The 27341-nt window shown below is 31.5% G+C and overlaps 1 protein-coding gene across 1 annotated transcript; it reads right to left on the bottom strand.

Moving 5' to 3' along the window:
• Positions 1-3823: 3823 nt before the first annotated feature.
• Positions 3824-26854, bottom strand: DIP-delta (Dpr-interacting protein delta). Its single transcript, XM_036364483.2, has 12 exons — positions 26457-26854; positions 11857-12301; positions 9960-10066; positions 9614-9821; positions 9191-9352; positions 8946-9074; positions 8557-8647; positions 6335-6418; positions 5751-5860; positions 4666-4728; positions 4257-4520; positions 3824-4046 (listed from the first exon to the last, which is right to left on the bottom strand). The coding sequence occupies exons 2-12, from the start codon at positions 11969-11971 to the stop codon at positions 3964-3966; spliced, it is 1416 nt and encodes a 471-aa protein (XP_036220376.2). The 5' UTR covers positions 11972-12301; positions 26457-26854; the 3' UTR covers positions 3824-3963.
• Positions 26855-27341: the final 487 nt, after the last annotated feature.

Genomic DNA, 27341 nt, shown 5'->3' with positions numbered 1-27341 from the left:
TTACTTTTGGTTAATCGCCTAGATGTTCGATTTTCGATAAATATTTACTAAACGAAAACAAAAAAATAATATTTAATAATGCATCAAAAATTTTTCTATGTTTTTATTATGAACTCAGCTAAAAAAAAAATAATAATAAATTACATAAACTTACTGTATGAATAATTTTTTTATCGTTAAATGCATAAAACACAATTTTATTTTTAGTTCTCTTGCGCACACACTCATGTGTATATCAACATGCATAAGTATTTAGTTAGGTTCCAATTACCAACGCTGCGTGTTGAAGCAAGTTTCTGCACAATTACACGCTGCTATTTCATTGCGCCGCTTTTTATAGTTAAACAGCTAATTTTATTACTTTTAATATATATTTTTTTTTTTTGCTTATACTTATTTATAAGTTTCACACATTTTGCCATTGTTTTTATTGTTCGTGCTTTTATCTACATTGCATATCTGATTTATCGCTTAAATAACATTTGCATATACATAACTTATTATCCTCAATTTGTTTAATTAATCTTCCGTTATTTTTGCATTTATCATTTTCTATTTTTTTTTTTTGCTTAGCATTTGCTCTTAATACGCTAATATATTAACGAAACTTTTTTACATTTTTTGCTTCCTCAAATGCAGTATTTAATTTATTGTACACCTGCTAATTGCTATAAATGCTTCATTTTATATTATTGATGATTGCAGCGTTGCGAATTTAGTTTCATTTATTTATCTTAACGATATAATTATTTACAGTAGTTATCTCTAAAAATATTTACATGTCTGTTTAAGGTGTCAAGTATGATTTTGGTAAAACTTAAAATAAATTAAAACATTATTCAAAAAACTGAGCGCCCAGAATTAATTAGCATTAAAGGGCGACAGCTGAAATGCAATCGAAAGATAACGATTTTTCCGATATCATATTCTCTGCGCTGTGAGCGCAAATAGTCGTATTAAGTGCTGTTCTTAGAGCGGCTGTATTAATGCTAATCGTGATGGTAATCAATGGCTTGTATTGACATGAAAAAAAAAAAAATTATAATAATTTAATTTAATTAATAGCAGAATAAAAGTTAAAGTACTGTGAGGCATTAAAAAAAAAACGTTTGACATTTATATAACCCTGGGTGGTGTAATTATCAGCTAACTATGAAATGAAAATTTACTGAATTTCTTCTTCTTAGAGCTTATACTGCACCTACTGCTTAGACTGATCTACTAAAGACCTTATTCACATCCAATTTTCAACTGCACCCAGTTTGTCCATTTGTTGAGTAGCTAGAGGCTCCATCCCCGTTTTTAGTTAACATCAAGAACCATCAGAGAAAAGGCTATGAAAATCTTTCAATGTTCAATGGCAATCACAAAAGCCAATAGTTGCTAGTGTTAAAATTTCGTAGTTGTGTAAAAAAATATGTAATTTGTAGAAAGTTCAATATAAGCAGATAGCTTTCCGGAGGAGAACGGCAGAGTCTTGCGCCGAAACTTTTTTCCCCATTACACATTTTTGGCAGAAGATATAAGTGATAACTTTAGTAAGAAATATGTAATGATAATTGAAGACATTTTTTATAGAGCTTTCACTTCAAAAAAAAAAGTCAAAAAATTGTCAATTTTCGGAAGCGAAAATTTTCAAATATATTTCCATTTTATGTGGTCTTTTATTAAAAATATTCTTATATACAGTGCCGGATTGCTATAATCCAAATAACATACCTCATTACACAAAGTTGTACATATTCTCAAACGGGAGTTGCTGTTCATGCGCTTAAAGAGAGGCCTATCTAGTGACCTGAATTTCCAGCATTTTCTGCCAATTGTTAAAAAAGCAATTGCTATTTTTACCATCCATTTTTATGTTAAGACTAAACCGCCCGAGTCGCCATGACTATAAAGTTGCTATACCTTTGAAAATAATTTTCGGGAAATATTATTGAGTATCTAACCATCGAAATAATTTAAATTTCTAGACTACTTAAAATTATGGTTTAGTCTCTGATAAACGCAAACAAATTAGTTCTAAAGTTGCGAAAACTTCTTTAAAGCTACAATTAAGCATTGAGCAATGTCTACCTCTTATGTGCTCAATATGGTATCGGGAAGTTGTAACAAGAGTTGATCAAAAAATTATACTTTCACAACGATTAATAAGATTATTAAAGCCTCTGTGCTCTATAAAAAATGATAAAACAAAAAATATATAATTTTTAACTTTCCTATTAAAAAATTATCAATCTATAAAGAATCCAATGAACTAAGCTCTATATTAAAACAAAAAAAGTTTAATTGTAATATATATGTACATATCTAACAATCTTACCTACATAAGTCTCGCATATAATTGCCAAAACAAAGTTTGCCTAACTTGCTGCTTGCATTATTGAGTTTTCCGTCTAAGGAAAACTGTTTCCACCATACACCTATGCATGTATGTATTTCAAATGCTTACGTAAAGTATTTGCTTATCTTTTAGTTAATTCTATATGATATAGCTTACATATTGAATTACACCCATACGTACATATCGTTGCTTTATAAATACATATATGCTATAAATTTAACAGATAAGCTTTGCTTACATACCTACATACATATATATACTATTATATTTATATGTACTTGTATATGCTTATAACATTTATGCGTTTTCAAAGTCTATATACAGAGTCTGTCATTAATTTGATGTATGTTTAAACTATTTATGAAATTAAGCAGCTTATGATTATAATTTTGCTTAACATTTTCAAATACTGAGCAAACGAGTTATTGCCACGCCTTGTGTTCACGTGGTGTGAGTGAGTTGGATAGAGCGAAATTCATCAGAGCGTATAGCTCATTTAGAGATATTAATGAAGGCTTGAATTAGTTTAGTCAGACTTTTTTTTTGGAATTTATTGAAATACATTTTTAACTGTTATGGGTTAAAGTGTAAAATCACTTCGACACTGTATATTTTATCATAGAATTTAAGGTCGCAACTGACACTATTCTTCATAAAGTTTTTTACTGAAAATCATATAAACGGCTTAATTAGTATAAAGTTTTAGAATAAGTACTTAAAGTTAAATAAAATAAATTGAATTTTTAATTCAAAAATGTTGAGTCGTTCTAATTGTTCAGGTAGTTAAGCTTTAGCTGATGAGTGAAATAATTAGCTGAAATCAACGTTAAATAGAAAAATTATTTTGAAACAAAAAACATTTTAAAACCTAATAGATTGAACGTGATATAATTTCACATTACTAAAGCCTGCCGAAAAAATATCAAATTTGAACCGGATTGGTCAATTTAAATTGTTGGTCGCAAGCCGAATCGAAAACATTTTTTATGTTTGTGTGAAGTTTGTTCTATATGTGTCAATTTGTGTGTGCTTGGTAGCGGTTTGTGAACGACATAAAAAGCTTGACTGAGGATTTTTAAAGTGGAAAAAATTTAACAACGAAATTGCAATTTTATATTTTCAATCACGGCTACGGCATCGTTGAAATTGTTGCAGAAATTTTTGGGGAGTCTACTTTATCCCGAACTGAGTTATTTGAGTGGCATAAAGCATTTTCTCATGCGAATGGTCCATCTACCTCTGTTTAAGACAATAACATCAAAAAAGTTAAAGAAACAGTGCTTGAAACTCATCAAGATGGCATCAGAGAGATATCAGAACATCTAAATACCTCGCATGGCTCGACTCAGACATTTTGGTTAATGTTTCGGGCATTAAGCGTTTCAATGCTTAGGTTTAACTATTTATCGAAAACTGCGTTCACAAAAAAATATAATTATACATATTTTATGTTTTTAATTAAATTATATCATAGCCAACTCTTTAACTTGATTTTAGTTTTTTATATCAATAGTAAATATTTAATATATCATATTTTACAATTATTTTACATCTAATTTTTTCAAATGTTTATTCGTTATATTTTGTTAATTATTTGAATACCCAAAACACCATAAATTTTATGATTGATTTCTTAACAATAAGAATATTAACGCAAATCTACACAAATAGAAGTTGCTTGGTGATTTGTGTAAGGTGCCAGCTGTAAAGTTTTAAAAGACAAATAGAAAATTCGTAAAAATTAAATATTTTTATGGAAACTATTATATTATTGTATATAAAAAAAATTTATATAGATTGATATATTTTTTTATTTAATTTATAAAGTATTCCACACTTTGTGCCTCTATCTATGAGTTACACTGAAACAAATACTCCTTCAATTAAGCAATTTTCTTTATTAACTACTCACCCGCTGATCCATCCAACTGCTTCGGTGGCTGCTCTGTGTAGTACATGCTTTTGCCGATAGCCAGCGTACCCTTTCGATCGATGGCATTTATACCGGAACCCCCCAGCGCCGACAGACTATTTCCATTTCCTCCCGAAATAGATGCAGTGGCGGAATGTGAGGAGGAAGCCGATGATGCGCCACTACCCAGCAAATCCGCTTTCATCAAGGATATATCCTTTTGTATGGCGTTTATGGAGTCATTGCGTGTGGGTATGATATTGTCTGAGAGCATTGATTAATGAAAAATAATAGAAGAAAAAAATATTATTATGTGTGATTTTTAACTAAATTGAAATATATAAGTTTTTTTTCGTTAGGTATGTTCATATTTTTCTTGTAATAAAATATTTAATTCAGTTATACTCACTTTCTCTGGTCTCAATTGTGGTGTGTGTGACTTGCTTTGAAGGCGTCGATGGTAGGGGAATTTCTGAAATAATTAATACAAAATGTATCGTTATCGTATTATGATATGTATATTCTTTAACACTGTAGCAGAATATATCATTAATGCATTCAAAGACTTAACCTAGCTGCATGTCAAATTATTAAATACTACAACGATCCGCTAGATGGCGATGTGATAGAAAATGGTGTAACGTTTTTAAAAACAAAAAACTTAGACTGAAACGAAGCTATAAATCCCTTCACAGGTGCATTTCTTAAAGCACAAAAGGGTATAAAAAATACTTGTCTTGTTTGCATCGATCAGTTTGTATGGCAGCTATATGCTATAAATTTTTGATCTAAACAATATTCACGCTGATTGGGGTACTTTTTTGGTTGACAGGTTATGCATAATCTCGTGAAGATATCTTGTCTTATAAAAAAGTTTTCCATACAAGGACTTGATTTGAATCGTTCAGTTTGTATGGCAGCTACATCACATAGTGGTACGATATCGACGGTGCCGATATATATAAGCAGCTCTTTCGAGAGATGTGTGTGACATTTCAGATTACTATTTCTTAGCTTGTTAAGAAACTATTTCGCATATATACAGACCGAACTTAAGTAGACTATCCGCTCATTCTTATTTTGCATCACTTTTTTTTTGCAACGCCAGTCTTTTATCACTTATGCAACAGGTAATTAACTCAACGTCACGTGACCGAGACTATCATTTGACCCATTTTTCGAAGAATCTCTACATGATTGACTAATACGCTCCTCGATAAATATAAGTTTTTAAATACAATACATAAATATGAAACTTCAGAAATCCCACCACGGACTGGTAACATATCAAAAAGTTACCATTCAGTACCATTTAAATAGTGTAACGGTTTATCTATCACACATACAATATTTTGTTGCTACCAACAATATCTCATAAAACTTGCAACAATGCAACTGTGTCTCTCAATACATATGATATTGTGATTGTGCACTTTCTGCTGCTGCTACTCATTTTGTATGTAAATAAATGTGCATGCATTTCATTTTACTTACCGTAAACACGTATAGATCCTTCCGTTTCACCGAGCGAGTTCTTAGATATGCACCGATAGTTGCCAAAGTCACCATATTGTAAATTTCTTATTGTCAGTTTCATGTGAGCGCTGTGATGCAGTTATTGTTATTGTTGTTCCGTATTTGTTGCATGTTGCATTAATGAATGTAAGCGTAACGGAAAACAGAATAAAGCAATAATAATAAATAGTTTAGGGTTGCTGCGTGGGAAGGATACGGCAAAGAGCATTGTTTCGAAATGAAATGTCTACAAATTCTCAATACAATAATATTTATATTTTTATAGTATTTGTAAGAGACAATCTGTTAAAAACAAGAAAAATATTTTTGTGTTTCGCAAATATATACAATACTTATAGAATTGCAGTAATTATGTAGACTTCTATTATAGCAATAGTTTTCAAAAACTAATTCATTACTCAGAGAAGAAAAAATTTCACAAAATAAATATTTAAAATAAAATAGATAATTTATACTGCCAGGTGACCGATGGTAATAATTTCTAATCATCATTTATATTTAATTTAGTATTTTAAACTATTTTTTGAAGATGCTGAACTTACCGGTAGGAATTTTCCGTGTAGTCCGTTTTATACTTTTTGCTTGGCAGCACCATGACTGAGTTGTATACCCAATAAATTATTGCTCTGTAAAGAAGTATCAAATATAAACAATATATAGCTAAAATAAAATTTTTTTCAGTGGTAAATTAAATACAACTTAAAAATTTGCTAAGACATTTTTAAAAGTATATTTATTAAGGCCACATAGTATAGTAGCCTAAAAAAAATTTTTTGGGATTTTTGATGAAACCAAACCAAGAATTCTATACTAGAAGATATTGATCATTACAATGACATAATCGCGAAAAAATTCAAAAATTGGCAAAATAACGGAGTTTTAAGAAAAATTTGAATGTTACTCAAAATGTTGGTAATTTTTGGCCGGCTAAATTTCGATTTTAATTCAGATTATTATCCTTGTATGCAGAACTATACACAGAACATGCAGAAAAATTTTGATTCGAGAAAAATGCGTTTAAAGAAAAATTTATTGCGCTGATTGAACTCAGCGGCTATTATTTAAAAGGCTTTAACTCCAAAAATATTTGTTACATTAGTTAAGAAATTTAGTGTGTTATTTTTAAATCGACTTAGTCGACATAAATAAGTTAATTTATTTTTAACTCCAAATAGATTTGTCCCTTAACGATTGCGGAAATATAAAATCAAATTGATACTGCTTTAATTAATTTCTGAGCTCAAAATACAGACAGCGAACTGTTGAATAACTATAGTAAAAAAAAGTAAAAGAAAGGAGTGGTAAAGACATGGAGAAGAAAATAAAATGGAAAATTGGATATCTCTTAAAGAAAGATATTTATAAGGTATGTCCTAGGGCACAATAGACCATAGGTCGCGGTGCATACCTCATAATTAATCTATTCTAAGGTGTCTTCTACTCAAAAAGTTTATGAAAATATTATAATGTTAATTTTACAAAATAATTTCATAACGACTGGTTTTTATTAAGCCCTAATAAATAGCAGAGTAATTAAATATTAATTTTTCTCTTGGTTATTCATTAACATTACATGAATATAGGGAAAAATCAAAAATTAATAAAGTTAAAAATAAAAATAATGATAAAACGGGGGTCTCAAAACAAAAAGGCTAGCCGTCTAAAACTATAAAAGAAAAAAAAATTATGTAGAATAATGTGCCAATGCCTGGAACTAAGAACAAGTTTGAAAAAAATGTTCAGGATATAGCGACTGCTTGAAAAAACAAACCATTTTCGTTCCACTTTTTTTGACCATTTCGAATTTTTTGAGAATAGTAAAAATCAAGGAGAGGTCTCGAGAGGTCTAGGAAAAATACTCTCTAAAAATTTCAGTTGACACGATCCATTAGAACCCAGAAATCGTGGGTATTATTTTGAAAAAGACAGTTTTGAGAAAAACGCGTTTAAACTTTCAGTTCCAGTCGAACCAGTTTGGATGCTCAGTCAGCAAAATTACCTACATAAATCTCCGAAAATAATTTGAATTTTGAAAAAGTATCTAATAAACACATTCTTGAATAGCTAAGTTTTAAAAATATAGAAAAAATGGATTATTTTATACACAATTAGCAGTGCTAAAATATATTACGATATTAAATAACAGTTTTAAAATACTCCGATTAACCCAAACTTGTCTAATATCGCTTCCCAAGTTTTGGTAGATATATAAAATACTTTTTTGAAATCTCATGAAAACCGAGGCATTTCATATTATTTATATTATATGATTTAGTAAAATATAACTTTTGTTATATAATGATGCAAGAAAATCGTTACAACTTCTATAAGATCCTTCTACTTACATAAAATATTTTCTAGATTTTTATTGCTCAGAATGAAACGGAAAATTATGATATTTATTCTTCATTTAAACTTTTTTCAACAACCTTCAGTAATAATTCAAATCCCATTTTGTCACTTATACTGAAATATTTACAAATACTTGCAAATAATTGTACACAATGTAAGCTTATTCTATTAACGAAAATATATATATTAAAACAATTATTTTGGCAGCTATTTTGAAGGCCATTAAAAATTTTATATTTTTGATTGCAAAATTTAAAAATATAATTAATAAATTATTAACTACCGAATAAATTTCCTAAAATTTATCAGATAATTTATAAATATAAATAGAGAGTATATTTAAACAACCTTTTTGACAATATTCGATTCTTCATTAGGTTCCGCCCATTACTTAAAAAATTCTTAAACTCACTTTGGATGTGCCTCCGTATGACAATCAATTGTGACATCGGTGCCAGCTGGTGCGCCAACAAGCTGATTTGGTACCCAAATCATAGGAGAAACTTTAATGAACAAATAAATGAAAATCAGAAGCACATAAAAATTGTTAGAATATATATATATCTTTATATGGATGGGCAGATATGTTGTTTAAAGTATTTTGAATAATAATTTCAATATTTAGTTATTATTATTTTTCGATAGAACCGCCATGTATGTTTAGTTACATATAGGACAAAAACAAATATTGTGGAGTAATTTAAAATATTAAATGAATTTGTAGTTACTAATCAACATTTCATCACAATAAGATATAGTTTACATATTATGCATTAAATGAAGGCACATATGTACACTCACATTCAACATCCAGTATAATCCGTTTAGACACCGAGGGCGGTACACCATTGGTGGCAATACATAGATACGCGCCCATTTCATTACGGCTAACTTTCGTCAAGGGCAAAACTTCGCCATCGTAGACCAAAACTAAGCAGCAGAGATAAAGTGAAGAAAAGTAATAATATAAAATAATAAGATATCATTTATATATATATATTTTTTTTTTTATGAAAAAATTGCTGTTTAACCTGTGTGAGACTCACCTTTCTTCTTCTTTTCGACAGCAATTTCTTCGCCATCTTCGCGACGCCAAATAATTTTCGGTGTAGGAAAGCCGTCAGCACGGCAAGTCATATTAATATTTTGATTTTCACGCACAGCCACGGATGAGGGTGTGCTTTCGATGTCTAAGATATTCGGTGGTACTGAAAATGGAAACAAATATATGTATGAATAAAATTATTACAAAATTTAAAATATGAGAAATAAATATATTATAAGACAAAATAAGAAAGCAAATTTAAGCTAGTTATTAATAAATGTTATAAGCAGAATTGTTATAAAACTTAAAATATAAGAAATGATGATTAACTAAATAAGTAAATATGAAGCAATTTTATGGTATAATAATTTTATATTGGAGCAGTAATTATTAATAATACTTAGATAAAGTTAATTGTACCCACCCACAACCTGCAGGTAGCCCACTTGGCTTATCATAGGATTCGTATTTACTTGGCACATATAATAGCCACGATCATCTTGATGCGCTTGATTCACATGCAACAACCACGTGTTGGCATTATCGTAGGTAATAGTATAGCGTGGTATGCGCGAGATGACGTGTTTGTGTATTGTAAGTATCATTTGGCGATCAATGTGGATCCAGGCGACCTAAAAATATAAATAAAAATTAGAAATTACAGAGAGGAAGTAAAAAAACACTGACAGCTGAAAAGTTGCAAACCTTATTTGAAATATTAGTTAAATATAATAATATATTTGTAGAAATTTTAAAAAATTTCAACTGACCTTGTAACCACCCAAGTGCTCAACAACACATGGCAGATTGGCGTCTCGTCCAACAGCAACTGTAACATTTGGTATCGGTTGCGCGAAGCGTGGCTCATCCATCATCACTGCAGGAAATTTCATTTTGTAATTCAAATATTTTCAATATATGCTCATATATATTATGCTTGGCAAAAAGTATATGCATCTACTGAGTAAATGAGTAGTAAGGTAAATTACTAAGACACCATGTGATATAAATAATATTATAAGTAATTTATATACTTCTGCATAATTTTTAATTTATTTGAATATATATTGTGTAATATTATTTTAAATTGTGTAGAAAAACTTCCTAGCTAGAACATATTCAAGAAAGCTTACGTGTGGTTTAGATTATTTTTATATTGTTTTTTTTTTTTATATTTTAGGGCGAGTTTGGTAATCGCTGGTCAGCTACTAGCAACAGTCGCTAGGTCGTTCTGGCTCAGGGTAAGGCGTATGAAATCTTGGGACTTATTCGTCCTCAGCAAAGGTTATCTTTCAAAAGTTGTAGGAGGACACTAAAATATCTTACACCTTTAGACTATCCATATTCTAGTAATAAACAGTTTTTATCTAATTTATTATATTTTGATTTATTTTTTTATTATTAAAATACCAAATCCGAAACCGAAAATTATTGCCGCGCATTAAATCTGTTCATTGTTAGCAGCATAAGTAAGTCAAGGAGTGCTCTATATAAAGGCCTTTATAGTCCACGCACATTTAAATATTCTTAATAGAAAACAGTTACATGTAGTTAAATATGGTGAATAAGAGCGCGACCTTTATTTGAGTTTTGTTCGCTATGAACTCTCTAGCGATCTCTGCACGATATTTTCCGTTGTTCTCAATTGATTAATACTAATGTCGGGACTACTCAAATGCAGATTTTACTAAGCACAGGTTTTTTTTTGAGCTTAAAGAAAAAGCTTTCGCAAATACTCTCACAGCAGCTTTTGAAGGACTTTTATTAATTTTTTCGGCTTCTACAAAAACCTTTCACAGAAGCTTTCACAAATTTTTTTTTTATTTTTGGCTTTCACAAAAAGCTTTCACTGGAGCTTTCCCAAGACATTTGTTTTTATTTTGGGCTTCGACAAAAAGCTTTCGCAAGACTTTCATTTTGAGCTTCTACAAAATGCTTTCAAAGGAGCTTTCGTTAGACTGTTAACTTTATTATTTGGTTTTGACAAAAGCTGTACGAAAACGCAGCAAAACCACTATTCAACATCCTTTTTAAGTACTTTGCTGAAATTTTCAGTTTTGTGATATTAATGATATTTATAAATATTATCTAAAGAAATCCGAAACCAATTCTTTTGTAATAAAAAATGGGTATTGGTTTCCTTTTTCTTTCATGGCTTCCTTTTTCCTCAATGAGTTGCAATAATAGTTTTAGTTTAAAATAATTTTTTTGGGAAATAATCTAATATAAAGAATAATAAGATATAAAATGTTTAATTAATGACATTAGCAAACATCTTTTTGATATCCCACTTTCGAAATAAAATTTAGTCACTAATTAATTAATGTTTCTAGGAGATATGAAACGGGTTAATTTCTCTAAAATATCCTCTATTAGCACTTAGCGACAATTTCGATTTCTTTCTTTTTATTCATCAAGAATTTTATTTTCCATTTGTTTTGGTTCAAAACTGATTTGAAATTTCAATGTTGCAATTACGTAAATTTTATTAATATTCCACTCAAGTTTTAAAAGAAATGTGGGAAATTTAATCACTCAAGCAATTAGCGCGTCAATATAAAACAAAGCAAAACATTTTGCGTTTGATGCAAAGTAAAATAAAAAACAAAGCGCATTTCCAAAAAAAAGATTGATTACTAATTTGACATGAAATTTCGCACTACTCACCATGTGTCACCAGATTTGTGAGATAGATGAGGAACATCACTTTCCGATTTGTCCAGCGGCTGGGAAAGAGGTTCAGCGCAATTAGCAGCAACTTAATGACCGTAATTATGAACATTTTAACAGCTGGGCGTCGTCGCGTTGCGTTGCCTCCAAATGCAATATTAGCCAACTAATTTCAGGCTAAGCTCTTATTATATCTTGTTTTTCTAATTTTGGTAAATTTTTTGTTACTTGAGCAGATTTTGTTTAGGTCGCTTGCTGCTGATAATGTCGTTTTGATATGTGTTGGAAGTGGTTGATATTACTAACGAGCATGATTTTTTTTTTTAAACTTTTTTTCATTTCATTATGTTTTGTTGCAGATAACTAATAGTGATTATTGCAATTTAGCTGGCGATTTTTCGAAATAACTCATAATGAGTGGCTTGCAATTTGATATATGCAGCTGAAAAAATTCAAATTTTTTTTAATATGGCATACAATTAATAGATATTTCTTTTCATAAATTTCACTTGAGTGCATTCCGCTTTTTATTGCGGCCTTAGCATAATCTCGTTTTAAAAAACTTCACTGCATTTTCGGTTTTTATTTTTCCTATTGTAACGTGATATATTTACGGTTTTAATTATTTCGAAATAATTTTGTACTTTATTTTACTAATTTGCATATTTCTACTCATCTCTAGCACAACACTTTTTAGCTAAAATAAAATTTTTGCTGGTTAGAGATTTTTGCTGGTTACAGCTTTTTTGCTATATTTTGTCCATTCAACATTTTGTTATTTATTATTATTTATATTTTTTGTTTCTTACCCGCTACATAGAAATTAAAAGGTTTTTCCATTAGCAAAATTTTTCCAGATTTATTTTGCAAAAAAAAGTCATGAAAAAATATATATCAGCTTTCCAAATTTCACTAAAATATTTGAATAATTTTTTTTATTGCTAAACAAACAGTTTCGGTTAGTTATTTCGGTTAGTTAAAAAACTTAAATTAAAACAATTTTAACGCAAAAACTTTTAGCTAAATCAATATATGTTTCTGTTTTGGTGCATCTTTACATATAGTCCATATGGTAAATAAATGTAATTAAATAAAAATATTTTGTTTAGAAAAATAGCTCATGCTGAAATGATGATACGGTTGTTTTTTTTTACTGTGAACAAGTTTTAGAGTTTTTCTTTCACTTTCTCAATTATGTTTAAAAGAAGTTATCACAGAACAAGTAAGGAAGTGCTTCGGGTTTTGGCAAAACTTTATATTAAAAACCTATTAACTTAACTAACTCTGTAGCAACATGTTGCGAGAGTATAAAAATGTTGCGAAAGGATTAAACATCCATTATTTAATGAAATGGGGAACAAATTACAGTCGAATTTTGTATAATCTTGACATACCATAAGCTTAGACTGCGTTTAATTGCTATATTTTAGTTCGCGTCAGCTAAAATTATATTAAAAACATTATTTATATTTAGGATCGCCGCTAGTATTTTAGATAGTAAAACAGCTGTAAGAGTAATCAAACAACAAGCATGAAAAAAATTATTACGAAACCACAATGATCGAAAAACGTTTTTCTAAAACCTTTCGAAAGTTATTACTAATTATCCTTTGGGTGCTTAATTCATAAATTGAAAAAATTTATGACAATTGTAAGCTTTTGGCCTGTCAAATTAGTACAAGTCAAGGCACAATCGTTAACTAAGCTAACTACCGCGTTCGAATCTTTATAGTTCTCTGAAATTAATATATAGCCAAAGAAGCTTTTTTTAGCATCCCAATTGTCTGTAAGTTATTTAAATGATAAATATGAGTTAGAACGTGGAGGGTCTGCTGTATATACTATGTATATGTTTCCCAACAAAAAAAAATACGCCCGATCAGATTTATATTGCCAATTAATCTATAGTTTGTCGCTTAAGAGAAGAGCTTCAAAATATTTATCTACTAGCTTTGAGCTAAAGGTCATCTAGCAAGGAGCCTTAATGTGTTCTTTCCTACTAAAATATTAATGAGCACCGTTTTAACTTCAGGTAAGGATGTGTTAGGTTGAATGAATGGAAGCATAACTCTTATGGATTGCTTACTTTAAATAAATCACACAATAACTATAAACTGTGCATAAAATGAAAATCTACATTTTAAATTGCAAAAGACCGAATAAATTTGGACATGCATTTGGTGTTTTTGTCTTTGTCTGTGCCAATAAAATATCGGTCCGTCGAAATCTCCGTGTGCATTGGAAAACAAAGTAAATAATCAAGAAGGAGAAGCACTAACTAGATATTTGTATCAATACAGCAGTATTGAAAATTCTTCACAATTTGCCAATGACAAACGATTGAAACAACAAAATCGATTTGTGACAAAGTGAACCACAAAATTGAGACAACAATGAACCGAAAATAATGTTTAATAGTAAACAAGAATTTACGAGGGTTTGCTTTGTCTGCACAGGAGAGCGCTGACCGCAAACATAAGCTCACTGTAACTGTAACTAAGCACACAAGCAAACGCACTTAATCGTTGCTGTGCTTATGTGTATGTGTCTTTGTGGCAACGAATTGTCAACCCAGCTCATGTAGGACACGTGAATTTAAAAAGGGATACAGATTATGGAATTTTAGGTCGTCGTCGGAGGAAAAAAGGTTAACAGACAATACGTGTGTATGCTCGGTTTTGAAATGTTTTGTTTTCAGGAATTCATGCAATGGTGCGCAAAGTCAAACACATGTGAATGGAGGCTGTGCAGTTAACTGTTTGTAGTCTTGTGTAAATATGTTAAGATATGCGAGGATTTTATTTCGGTTAGATGAGAGCATGTCTGCTATGCAGACAACATTATGCAAACACAGGCGAAGAATTTCAATTACCAAGTGTTGGATTTGATTCGCTCATAAGACATTAAGACACACGTATTAAGTGAATATATTGGGCTGACATTTGAAATATTTGCATAGTCGATGAGTAAAAAAGATTAGTGAAAAGAGGGGAGAGACATCTATGCAAATTGTAGAGGTAATTCAAATGCGAAGTAATGTTTTTTCGAATCATTTTACGGTGAAATATGTTTTCCGAATCTATTTCATATATGTATATAATAATAATTTATAAGGTAGATATAAAACCGCAAGCAAAACTTGTACGATATATACCAACATTGTCGAAATATAGTTATATATGTATATATATATCTCCCGATGATTGATGGTGAGCAACAAGTTCTGATTATTTTAAAATAATCATTTTCATTGCAAAAATATGCTCTAAGTTTTATCAGTGACTGGTAATTAGACACCACAGGCAGTCAAGACTCTTGTGTCCTGACTATCTAAGATACTAGGAAGCGCAGAATGTAGTGTAACTCATCTCGCTTTCAATGTAGACCCACTCAGGTACAATTTATTTGTGGGCTTTGGTGTAACCATTAATTCTTCCAGCAATGCAGTATACATAACTTCGATCTTCATATTTCACTATCGATTTATGGTTGAAAAATTTTTAGCAAGCTATAGTGGGTTGTTATGACGTCTCATGTTCAAACTAAAAAACTACATAGCAAGTACTAAGAGTAGCCTTCGAGCGCTGGGTAACCATTAGTACGTAAAAATCATTTAGCTCTACTTGCCAACATTGCCTACTTGAAAGTCGCGCCTTTGCAAGATGCGGCTTAAACACCTTGGAGCTTACACCTTCAGACATCCTGCGTGAGCTGATGGAAATAGAAATAAAAGTCTTAGGCAAATCAGCGATTGGCTCAGAAAATAATATTTTTCCAACTTTACAAAGAAGTGTTATGAAACCCTTCCTTCAATTTAATAAAAAAAATTTATTTTTTATTCTCATAAATATAAAGAATGTTTTTTTAGACATGTTAAATCGCACGATCTTGGAGTTTCTTCCAATAAATTGATTCTTTAGTTGGCTGTATGGCACTTAGCGCCGTCTTGATGGAAACATCCACATCAACATCCTCCAATTCAAGACAGAAAAAGTTATGTTGAGCAACAAGAAACATAGCTCTATAGCGTTACCCATTGATTGTCACATTATGGTCGGCTTCAGTTTTGCTCATCCCAAAGAGCACAAGAGCACACCAAACAATGATTTTTTTAAGAATGTAGCAACGTCTCAACAATAACTTGTAGATTATCATGACTCCAAATTGATCAATTTCGTTTACTAACGCATCCAATAAACCAAAAGTTAGCTTCATCGCTGGAAAAACTGCAAAATTGCCTCGCGATTACCGAACTATTGCTTTGGTGATAAATTTGCATTTGTAAACGATGTTTCCGTCAAACAGACTAACATCGAAATAAGGTATTGCCTCACTGAAAACCATACGTGAAAGAAGTGATCTGAAATATATTGACAAATTAAGGAAAAACCAGAACAAACCTATTTTGCTTTAGGCCCATCGACTTAAGAGTTTTATGAATTACTCTGAAGGGTTTCTGTAACGTTAACTTTCAGCTTTCTTTTATACATATATTTCTATATTTAAATCAGAAAACAATATAATCTTATAAGCCAATAGAATTACAGCATTCTAATAATGCTTAAATCTAAATTTGTCGACAAAACACAGTATAAACAATACATACGTGCAAAATATTTATATATTATGCTAGAAAAAAGTTCTAAAACACGAGCCACCTATTAACAGCTTAATTCTGTGACAGTGAGTAAGCGCCTCTGCCTTCGTAACAACTCTATATTACCGACAAAATTATGTGACACTTATGCTTAATTATTATGTCTACAGCAACGACGAAAAGCGCAATAATTTGCGTGTATTTAAAACAGGCTTTAAGCGCCTACAAGTATGCCACGAGCACATAAGTATAGCTAAGTATGCAAATTGCCGCAAACATATATACGCGCCTGTGTCGAATAGCACACGCATACAAATACATAGATGAAAATATATGTATATGCCAGTGTGTAAGTAGCGGTGCTCGAATTGTAAGTAAAAGCAGCAACAAGTCGGTTAAGTACCCCTGTTGACTTTGACTTTTGCGCTGCGAGCACAAGTAAGCACTCACAATCACTTCAGCTGTCATAATATGCCTAGCTCATGCAGATACATATGTATTTCCTAGGCGCAGCGTTTTTTGTGCATTTCGTTTGCACAGTGGTTTCGTCAGTTAAGTTGGATGCAAATACAGAGGGGGCGTTGGAAAAATTAGACAATACAGCCGAAACAAAAGATCGTTACCACGACAGTGGAGTCTATGCAGACTGTACGATTTGCTTTAAAAACTCCACTACTATATACAAGTACATAAATAGATAAGGTTCTTCATTCTGCTTAATATAATGCGAGTTGTAATCAAATAAGAACCAGAAAAAAGTTAAACTTCGGCCAAAGCTCTAAGACCATTCAAAAATATAAAAGATTCCTTACAAGAGCTTGATTTTGATCGTACAGTTTGTATGGCAGCTTTATGCTATAGTAACGCTAACAATATTTTGGAGGTTGCACACTGGCCTTGGATAATAAGCCGCGCCAATTGCGGTGAAGATATCTCGTTAACTGAAAAAGTTTTCCATACAAGCACTTAATCCCGATTGGTTCGTTTGTTATTTATGCAAAATCGCGTGAAGATATATAGCCAAATAAAAAAGTTGACCCTTGAAAATGACAGCTACATGCTACGGCGCTTACGACAAGTAAGCAGTTTCCAGGTGAGATAAGAACATGTAAGAAATTTCAGTTTGATATCTCAAAACTAAGGATTCTTCGAAGTAATAATTTTCGTGCTGGTTCAATTATTAAACTTCTGAAATGACTTCAGAGAGGCAACTGGTGACATAATTTCGTTTTTTCAACACTTTGTATTACTTATTTTTTTGTTCAAATATTTACCGACAACAATGCACTGTGCGAAATCCGTCAATATGCAAAAGTCAACAACATAATGTATGCAACATGCATCACCTCTTATGAGACATATTTTTCACATTTTTTTCGATTTCGCCCTTACTTCTGCTTTTCTTTACCGTCCCTTAACGCCTCAGAGTTCTTTCGCTTGTGTGTTTCTACGGCTTGTGGTTGTGGTGCTGTCAACAACATAACAGCACACAGTCAACAGCTAACGGCAATAAGAGCAACAACAACGAATTTTAAGGATGAACGGTACATTTGCCACAAAACGCTCACAGCTGTTGCACACAAAGCATGTCGTCGTCACCGCTCACTTATGTAAATATGTACGCTGGTGTGTAAATATGTTTAATTGTACGCAATATATGCATGTGTGTGTAGAAGTCGTGCACGTAGAAGTCGTTGTTGTTGTTAGCGCTTGCCACTGCTGTTATGAATTGTTGTGCATATTTGCATTTCTTTTGTGTTTCCTTCACTTCAGTCATTTTCATTGCAAACACACACACACACACACAGCGCAATCTACTCATGTGTTTGCACAGAAATATATATATACTTGTATTAGTGCACATGTTGCAAAGTTTGTTTGTATGCATTAGCGTGATTTGCATTGCATTGTGTGTGTGTGGCTGTGTGTGTGTGTTAGTGTTGTTGTCATAAATAGGCAGGTTAGCTGTGTGTTGCCCTTATTGTCCTCATTTTATTGCGCCTGCATCGTAAAATGCACTAATTGTTGTTTTTACCCGTCATTACAGTGGCTTTGTTGTTGTTGTTATTATTGTTTGTTCTGTTCTGTTGATTTTGTGGTTTCCATTTTGTTTTACTTTCGTTTTTTTTTTTTGTTTTTTTTTTTTGTTTGCTTAATTTGCTTTTTTCTTCTTCCATATTTACCTGCAATTTAGCTCTTCACCTAATGTTTATACTGTTCTGCTCATATGTGTATGTGTGCATGTGTTTGAATATGCAAATGCTTTGCAGTTATTAGCGAAAGTACAATCTAACCGGTAATTTGCGGTGAAGCTTTTAATTGTTGTAAAAGGAGCAACTTTGATTTTTTCATGTTAAAATTTATTTATTGTTTTAAACTATTTTCACTCATATATAAATCAATGTATTTTAATTTTGCATGATAAAAATATTATATAATTTATCATCACTATTTGATAAAGCACACAAATGATTTCAAGTTCGTTGTATTGTTTTCGTTGAAAATTTCCTAGAAAGCGTTAAATTCATCTGAAATTACTAGTTGAATATTTCAACCCCTGGTGTTCTAAAATTACTGTCGTTGAAACCGGACTTTGTCTGAGCTTCACTGTCCTCTTGGGTTACATTGAGAAACTAGGCCTTTTTGGAGCTTGATAAGTGCTGGGAAACTGTCAGTGCTTGTGCAGTTGCAACATCTTTCTTGCCACATATAAATCGTAAGAGAACCTGCGAAATTTTCTAACTCAGCAAGAGAGGAGCCAGTCATTACCTTATTGGTGTCCATGTAGTAAGGTAAAAAATCTTACCAGTTGACAGTTTAAGAAGTTTACTGGAAGGAGATGGGGTTGAAAAAGCGCAACACCTTTTTAAAACATCTTAGATCTCACATCTTTAGACATCCACGTGATTTGGCAAGAATAGGTTCAATATTAAAATATTCAAAACCTTTTACAAACTACTTTTTATTAATGACTATTCGTTAACACAAACAGTTTATGTTGTTTCTGACCAAAAAAACCTTTTTACATGGATATTTACATAACTTACTTTACACATCTAATGTTTAATACTTTCAAACGATAGGTAAAAGGTTTTTAAGGTCCATTATCAACAATTTCAAATATACATCTTCAAAAATTTGAGAGTATTAAGTAAAATATTAATTTAGTGAAGATCTGTTCATTTATAAAGTTTTCATTACAATAATTTGTCTTTTTATTATTACTTGAACTTTGCCAAGCTCAAGTTTAACTAGTGATATTTTCTAAAACGAAACGTTCATAAATAGTCTTTTCAAATTTATAACTATCGCTAGTTGGTGTACCCTTGACTGTGAAGTATAACTTTCAAAAAAGAAAAAAAAAAAAGATCCAAATTGCAAATCAAACTTTCCAAATTTTTCAGTTTAATACGACAACTTTTGCTATTATTTTCGTAACAATATTAATTCCAACATTAAATTTGCCTCAATTTCTTGCTTTTGAATAATGACCAATTTTATATTTGACGGCAATTTTTTTATTTTATCTAGTATAAAGAAAAAATTATCTCTTTAATGTTGCCTACATTTTGGCGGAAACACAATTTAAATATGTACGAGTACTAATTTCCTGAAAGCAGTGATAATTTTACTCATAAAATAGTACCTACTTTTCGGCACATGGCTAAAAAGAAAATTTTTACATATAGTCAAATTTAAAAAAAAATTTACCATATATTAAAGTATTTTATAAGACACAAGAACCTATATTTTAATTAATTGAAAAACTTAGATTCGATTAAAGAAAAGCGCTCATTTAAATTACTTTTGTGAAGACTGAAAGGTTTATTATAACAATATGTTTTTTTTTGCTAGAAATCATGACAACTAGACAATATCATATCTACTTTAAATGAAAGAAATGATCGGAACATAAAATATTTTTACTTGGATGACTATCGAAAATTATTGAGAAAACTTCCAAACCAGGGAAAAGTTCAATATAAAATGACATATTTACAAGCTTTTCGCGAAATATACTGTTGAAAAAATCGTTTCGTTCGGGGTGTACACTACAGCAACAAGCGATCTTTTGAGCTTGAAACTCGAAAATTGTTTTAGCAATCATCTGAGTGCTCTATAAAGGGTGCTCTCTATAGGGTGCTTTGAAGTCATGAAATTATACGAACAATTTCACTCAGTTCCTAAAGTAATATCAAAGAAATTTTACGTCTTATGAGGAATAATCTTGGAAACATGAGTCACGCCATTCACTCCAATAAACTTGTATCCCCAAAAATTAAAAAAAAAGTAGCGCTGCCGAAGAGAATTTGGTTTACAGAACATCTTGTAGTGATATGGTTTATACATACGCAACCTGATGACAAGAAATCTTCCGAAAAGAATTCTTAAAATTTTATTAAGTTAGCTAATAGTAATACTTTTCCGAGACTTACTGACGCGTACAGCGTACCTCCAGTGTCTTCTGACGCGTTTCATGCTCTTCATCTGCAGAACCATCAAACTGCTAACGGCTTATTTTTAAGTTTATATACAAATAGATTCAAAATCTGCTTAACTCAGCAATTTAACAGTGAGCGTGTCGCTAACCTCGATTTAAAATAGTATTCAGACGAATAAACGAGGTTACACAAGTCCACATGTGCTTACGTAAAGCACTTTAAGCTAGCTTCTACATACCCCACTAATGTTGTTTTTGCATGAATTTCAAATCACTTTCACATTACCGCTAAGCGTTACTTTGCATATTCATGTGCAAAAATTTTCATACCTACATTAATGCTTCAGTGTGTGTGTGTGCGGATGTGTGTTTAATGGTACGAATGTGCGTGACAAAGGGTAATTAAAAGTACGTGTGTGTGTGTTCGAGCGTTTTAGATAAATTTTAATAGACGTTTATTATTTGATTAGGTTGTGTGAAATGTTAAACACATGTAAAGTTTATATTCACATTTGGTTAACGGATATTTTGTTATTAATATAAACGAGGTTAATCTACACACATGACTAAACAGAAACAATAATTCCACTATTTTGATTTCAAATATAGCAGGATTATGTTGTTTAATGTTTTATATAAATATTGATTCATTTTTTTTTACGATTTTAGTGTAAATATTTTTTTAAAAAAATAAACAAAAAGGCTAATTACAAAATTTAAATAAAAATAGTATAAATTAAGGAAATTTTTTTGTGTTTATACAGTTATTAGAATATCACCAATCAAATTTTTTGTTTCATTTCAAATGAAACCATAAAAAATTAAGAGAAACTATTAATACGCTAGCTTTATTGGTATGCATTTTATAGCATTTTGAGTTTGAGAAGTAGTCATAAAATCAAAACTTATAGTTATCGAGACTTTGTCTTACTAGGATCAGCTTGTCATCCAATTTTACACCACATTTTCCAGGATAAGAGTCTTTTTAAATGACTTACGGAATGTTGGTTTAACGAATTCGGGTCTCATATCACATTTCTTTATGGTATATAATACGATCAACACGAATTCGTTTCAATAAAAAGAAAGCATATAGCAAGTACAGCTGCTGTAAGGGCCTGCGCTTATTTTAACCATTTAAAGCCTAAACTACTGAAATTTAGAACATGAATACTAAAATTACAAGAGAATCGTTGCCTTATCATTTGCAGTAATATTCAGTTAGCACTGCAGTAAGTATCTATCATGTGTTCACTTTGACAGCTGCTCTGAGAGTTATGCTAGTACATAATTATATTCGTCTAAAAACACACGTTTTAGGGAGTATACCCGAAACAGGATATATTTAGTTTACCAAGAAGCTTGTAACACCAAGTAGGAAACGTTGAAGCGCCTATAAAGTATACATATAAATAATCAGCGTAACGAGCTGAATCAATTTAGTACATATCCTGTTATCTGTCTGTCTGTCCGTTCCCCGGTATAAACGCGAACCAGTCCCTCAGTTTTTGAGAATTCTATCTGGAATTTTGCACATACAAGCTAATCGATCAAAGTTAAGTGGTTGCATGGAAAATTGTATTATTTGACAAACTATCTTTACGAAATTTGGCATAGATAATTGTCCAAGGTAAAGCTGCAATCCTCGAACGGATTGTTCAGATTGAACCAATGTATCGTAGTATATAGCTGGCATACAAATCGGTTAGAGCAAAATCGAGAGAAATATCTTCATAAAAGGTATTCTGTGTTTATAAAGGGTTACATGGGTTTTACGGCTTCAAAAACAAATTTTTTTTATCGCTTTGTATAATTCTATGTAAACTCTGGAATATTGTCCTAAGTTTACAAGTTGATCCGAGTAATACTTTTGGAGATACAGATACAGTTGCAGATTTAGAAAAGTTGCACGCTTCAGGCCAGCTGTCACTTAAAATTTTAAACGCGTTTTTCTCGAAACTGTGTTTTCAAAGTCGATTGTCAAGATTTCTTGCGAACTACTTAACTGATCTCAATAAAATTTTACAGGTCTTCGAGATATAATTTACAAGGCCTTGAAAGAAGTTTTTATTTGTTCAGTTACAACAACCAAAAATATTAAAAACAAACAAACCGTCGACGAATTTTCTCCAGAATTTGTATTTTATTGTAAAACCGTTAAAAAATTAAAAATTTTTTTTGATGTTACAACAACCAAAAATATTAAAAACAAACAAACCGAAAATAAAATTTTTAATTTTTTAATTTTTTGTACGTCCAATACCTAGTCTATGGTCTCAACCAAAGCACCTATTTTTTTTTTACCTTTGGTAATCCTATAAGTAATTCTGCTGTCAACGCGGATGCAGCTGTTTTCCGAGGGGCTACCGGGAATGACATCGTAAGGGCCGAGTTTTGAATATATTCCTTTGAAAATTTCACAATATCTTTGCAAAAAATTTGTATCTTTGTAATAATAAAAAGTTTGAATAAAATATATTTTTTTTTTATATGAAAAAAATAATTATTAACAATAGACCGTTTTTTGCTCAACGAAACTCATGTAGCCGCTTAGGTAAAATTAATTCGATTTTACGTTTCATATTTAGTTATACTTGTAATTATGTAATCCAATATAATCAAATACCTTTAAATTACTAAAATAACTTTCAAAATTCATAAGAGATTTTAGAATATGCATATATGTAAACAGTGAATTACAGAATTTTCTTGTGGAGGACAACTTGCTCAACAGGTGGCATTGGTATTCGAATATTTTTGCACCAATTGAAGTTATATTTACAACTTGTTAAAATATTTAAAACTTATGTAAACTGGATGAAAAGGAATGTGGCCGTTATGCCCATACCATTTCTTTTCATTATCCGTAATATTTTAGGCAGACTTTGCACTGATATGGAAAAATATTTTTTCGCAGTAATATCTAGCGTGTATCAATGCACAGAAATCGCAAACTTATTCAATGATTTTTCACAGTGTTTTGCGAAAAATCGTAATGCTGGAACTTAAACTATATCGACTCTTATACTCTTATTTACTTTATAAAAAATAAATTTATGACATCAATTTCATATATCCCTCTAAAGAAATACTTTTAAGTTTTTTTCTTAAGCCCACTAGGCGTAATATTTGACTTTAATGTTAAAGTGTCTCCTTATAACAAGAGCATTTTTTAATTTAGTGGAATTTCAACATTAATTAAAGGTCCAACTTAAAATTAGATTAAAACGGCAAATAGAAGCAATCTTCCTTATGAATAAATCCTACCCTTTGTAATACTCTTGCAAATGTTTTTCAAAGCCAAACGCTGAAGAAGAAGAAAAGTTAAGAAAGAAAAATCTTTATGATTCTATTATTTTATGACCGAAATAAACGCAACTTCTACATATAATGAAAACAGATTAAACAACTCTCTATCACTAAACAAGATGCCAACTTACTTAGCTATAATAAAATACTTCAACTGTTTTTTGTGTATATTTTTGGATAATGTAATTGATTTGCTACGATATTTCGAAGTTTTTAAATAAGGCTTCTAAAAATCAAGAGCACCTTACTAAATTATATATAATATATAAATCAATTTTTTACCACACTATACATATATTTATTGATTAAGGTGTTAGGTCAAACTGGGTAGGTGGGTAGTTAGAAATTCTGGGAGTAAGCAGAAAGGAATCGAATTTTTGCTGTCAGGCTTTTATAAATCCGTATTCAAGTGTATAAAAAAAATTGTATTGAAATTTTTATACAAAAAGCCTCCACAGGCGACGTTGATTCTATTTTTGATATCTGAAACAAAAAAAAAAAACGGGGTCTTCATCTACTATATAAGACTTACAACATAGTAGACACCAAAGATTTTAATCTTTACGTAAATTTTTCCAAGAATGGCGTACTTGTAAAAAAGTTTCAAATTTTTTACTAAAAAAATTAGGTACTACTACTCACACTTCTGTAAAAAAAAACATTTGCTATAATAACAAAAATGGTACGCTGTTTTTCAGATAATGTCACTATAAAGCTATTGTTAAAATTTCAATGGAATGGATGCCAAAGACTTTGTGTACCATCTGCACATGATTTCAAAAATGCAGTTGCGAAAAAAACGCGTTTAATGTTTAACAAGCAAACAGGTTGGTTTAGACAAAACGCTTCGACACTATAGTGGGCCCTCCATACAACAGTTGTGTCTGCGTAACCGGAACGTACCCGAATTTTTATCCAGACAAAGGTTGTCAACTCGTAACATTCTTTCAAATTATTTCAGGGATGCTTTTTGCAGCTACAATACAATAACACTATACTAAATTAGACAACACATGTTATCTTCCACTATTTGACCAATTGAGTATTTTTTTTAGAACTCTGACGTGCACTTTAAGCCAATAAAAAATGTTGTTCTTTTTTCTGAAAATCCTTGACAGTCATAACCCTTTGAGATATCCAAGAGGCATTATCATTGGGAAAAGGTAGATAAAAAATTGTCAGCATGGTCACTTAGCATCGCTATCTATGCTATACCCTCTAAGTAATTTTAAGCCATTAGTAACAGTGTTAAAATTTTTCTATGATTTTCCAACCATCTCTGAACGTAAAAGAAATTAACTTGTATACGTATGACTTATGCGACTTTGAAACACACATACATTTAAGTATATGTATATTTCTCATGCATATATGTTTCATGTACAAAAATAACCTACTGAGTGTTCTTTTTTTACATGTTTTTGCCACGTTTTCTTTCTTTAATTTTTTTTTCCCCCTGCTTTAAAATCAGCAGCAAATTTTAAGACTTTTCTTTTTTTTAAGACTATTCCTTTTTTATCTTCAATTTCTTCTCTTTTCATGTGTTGCCAGCAAATGTTGTTATTTACTACCGGCTGCTGTTATTCTCCCATTATACTTGCCCGCCTTTCCCCCGCTCCCCACCGTTTGCCGTTTTATGGCCTTGTTATTCTCGCTCGCTTGTCGTGTCAATCTTCAAGCGATCGTTGCTTGCTTGCTTATGGTGAAGTTGAGGTTTTTGTTTACAATTATGTTAGAGTATTCACTTTTTTTTATGACATGCCCCTAACTCCTATTAGCCACAGTAAGAAAGCAAACAAGGAAGCTGAGAGTTAAGAGCTGGGGTGTTGTTATTGTTGGTACATATAGTATAAAAAAGGCTGACGGCAACATGCGAAGGCTCAATAGGCAGCTTGCCACCTTTGCTGCCACCTTTGTTGCCATTTGTTGATGTAATGTGTGCATTTAAGTGTAATTTATGTTGCAATTAAATAAGCATGACACAACGAAAAGAAAACAAGAAAAGCAAAAATGGAAACAACAAATGTTGTGACATGCCTGGCAATAAGTTAACATTATTTTTATACACACACGTTTCATCGCTCCACTAGCATGTGTGCGCTTTCACTTTTTGGCAATATATATATTATATATATACTCGTACATATAACGGTCTCTGTGTGGCATCATACACGCATTTCAGACATCAACGTTGGCACAGACCCATAACCGTAGTTATGCGGTTTTCATTTTCCTTCGCACTAAACTCACTTCTTCCTTGCCCATAAAGCGTTACACTGCCGGCAGCGAGCGAGCTAGCGAGTTGTTGGCAGCTGGCGCATAAAATTAAGTGCACCGTTAGACCGACTAACTGCACTTTACTGCTTCACGTTGCAACGCGCTACCCACACACACACATAAAACCTGGGTATTTGGCGAGCACGACCATTACTGGGGCAGCTGTGCATTTCGAAGCAGTAAACTCGTCTTTATTTGATTGCCGTTCGGCTTTTGCAGTCGCCGCGATATGCACTTTCCACACAGCTGCACCTCAGCAACACATTAACGACATTTCGTATGGCTTTTAGTTTTTAACTTTTACAATTTTATCACACACAGATGGGAAATATCGCTATATATTGTAAAAACACAAACAAACGCACACACCCAACCGCATCGCTTTACAAAACAGCGTACGCGAAGGCAATCAAACTGCCAATTGCAGCGAAATGTCTCGCACCGCACCGCTACACCGTAATACCGTAATACAGCGGCACTTGAGCACTTGAGCACTTCGTTAACTTACACGTCTACTTCCGGCGCTAGTTGAATTTGAACTGAATTTGTCTTTTGCCGAGCCACGAAGCTGTAGCATCGTATACATGTTGTGCACCAATGCGACTGTTGCTGCTGGCACGAGGCCGTCAAGGAGTAGCCCTCGTTCTCCAATTGGTTTAATTCGTTGCGAGAGTGGAAACTTCGTCGTTTCGAAGTTGGGAGTAAATGTAATGTGCTCCTGTGAATGGAATTACTCGGTGTAGTATTGAGCAGCAGTGAGCGCTCAGAAATTTATTGTAACGGTAGTTAATATATGTAATTGCTCCTTTCGAAAATCACTTTTCGAAAATCATATTTCGAAAATTCAATTTATTAATT

The sequence above is a fragment of the Bactrocera oleae genome, chromosome 6 (assembly GCF_042242935.1).
Source record: "Bactrocera oleae isolate idBacOlea1 chromosome 6, idBacOlea1, whole genome shotgun sequence".
Classification (NCBI taxonomy): Eukaryota; Metazoa; Arthropoda; class Insecta; order Diptera; family Tephritidae; genus Bactrocera; species Bactrocera oleae.
Note: the sequence above shows the minus strand (reverse complement) of the source record. Positions and strands in the feature narration are given on the sequence as shown.

What these genes read in the sequence shown, in the direction of transcription:
- DIP-delta (XM_036364483.2), bottom strand. Translation starts at nt 11,971, where the DNA reads ATGTTCATAATTACGGTCATTAAGTTGCTGCTAATTGCGCTGAACCTC. An exon ending in TGTCGAAAAGAAGAAGAAAG is followed by an intron (nt 9,075 to 9,190) that starts GTGAGTCTCACA and finishes TCTGCTGCTTAG; the next exon opens with TTTTGGTCTACGATGGCGAA. An exon ending in GATTATACTGGATGTTGAAT is followed by an intron (nt 8,648 to 8,945) that starts GTGAGTGTACAT and finishes TGTTCATTAAAG; the next exon opens with TTTCTCCTATGATTTGGGTA.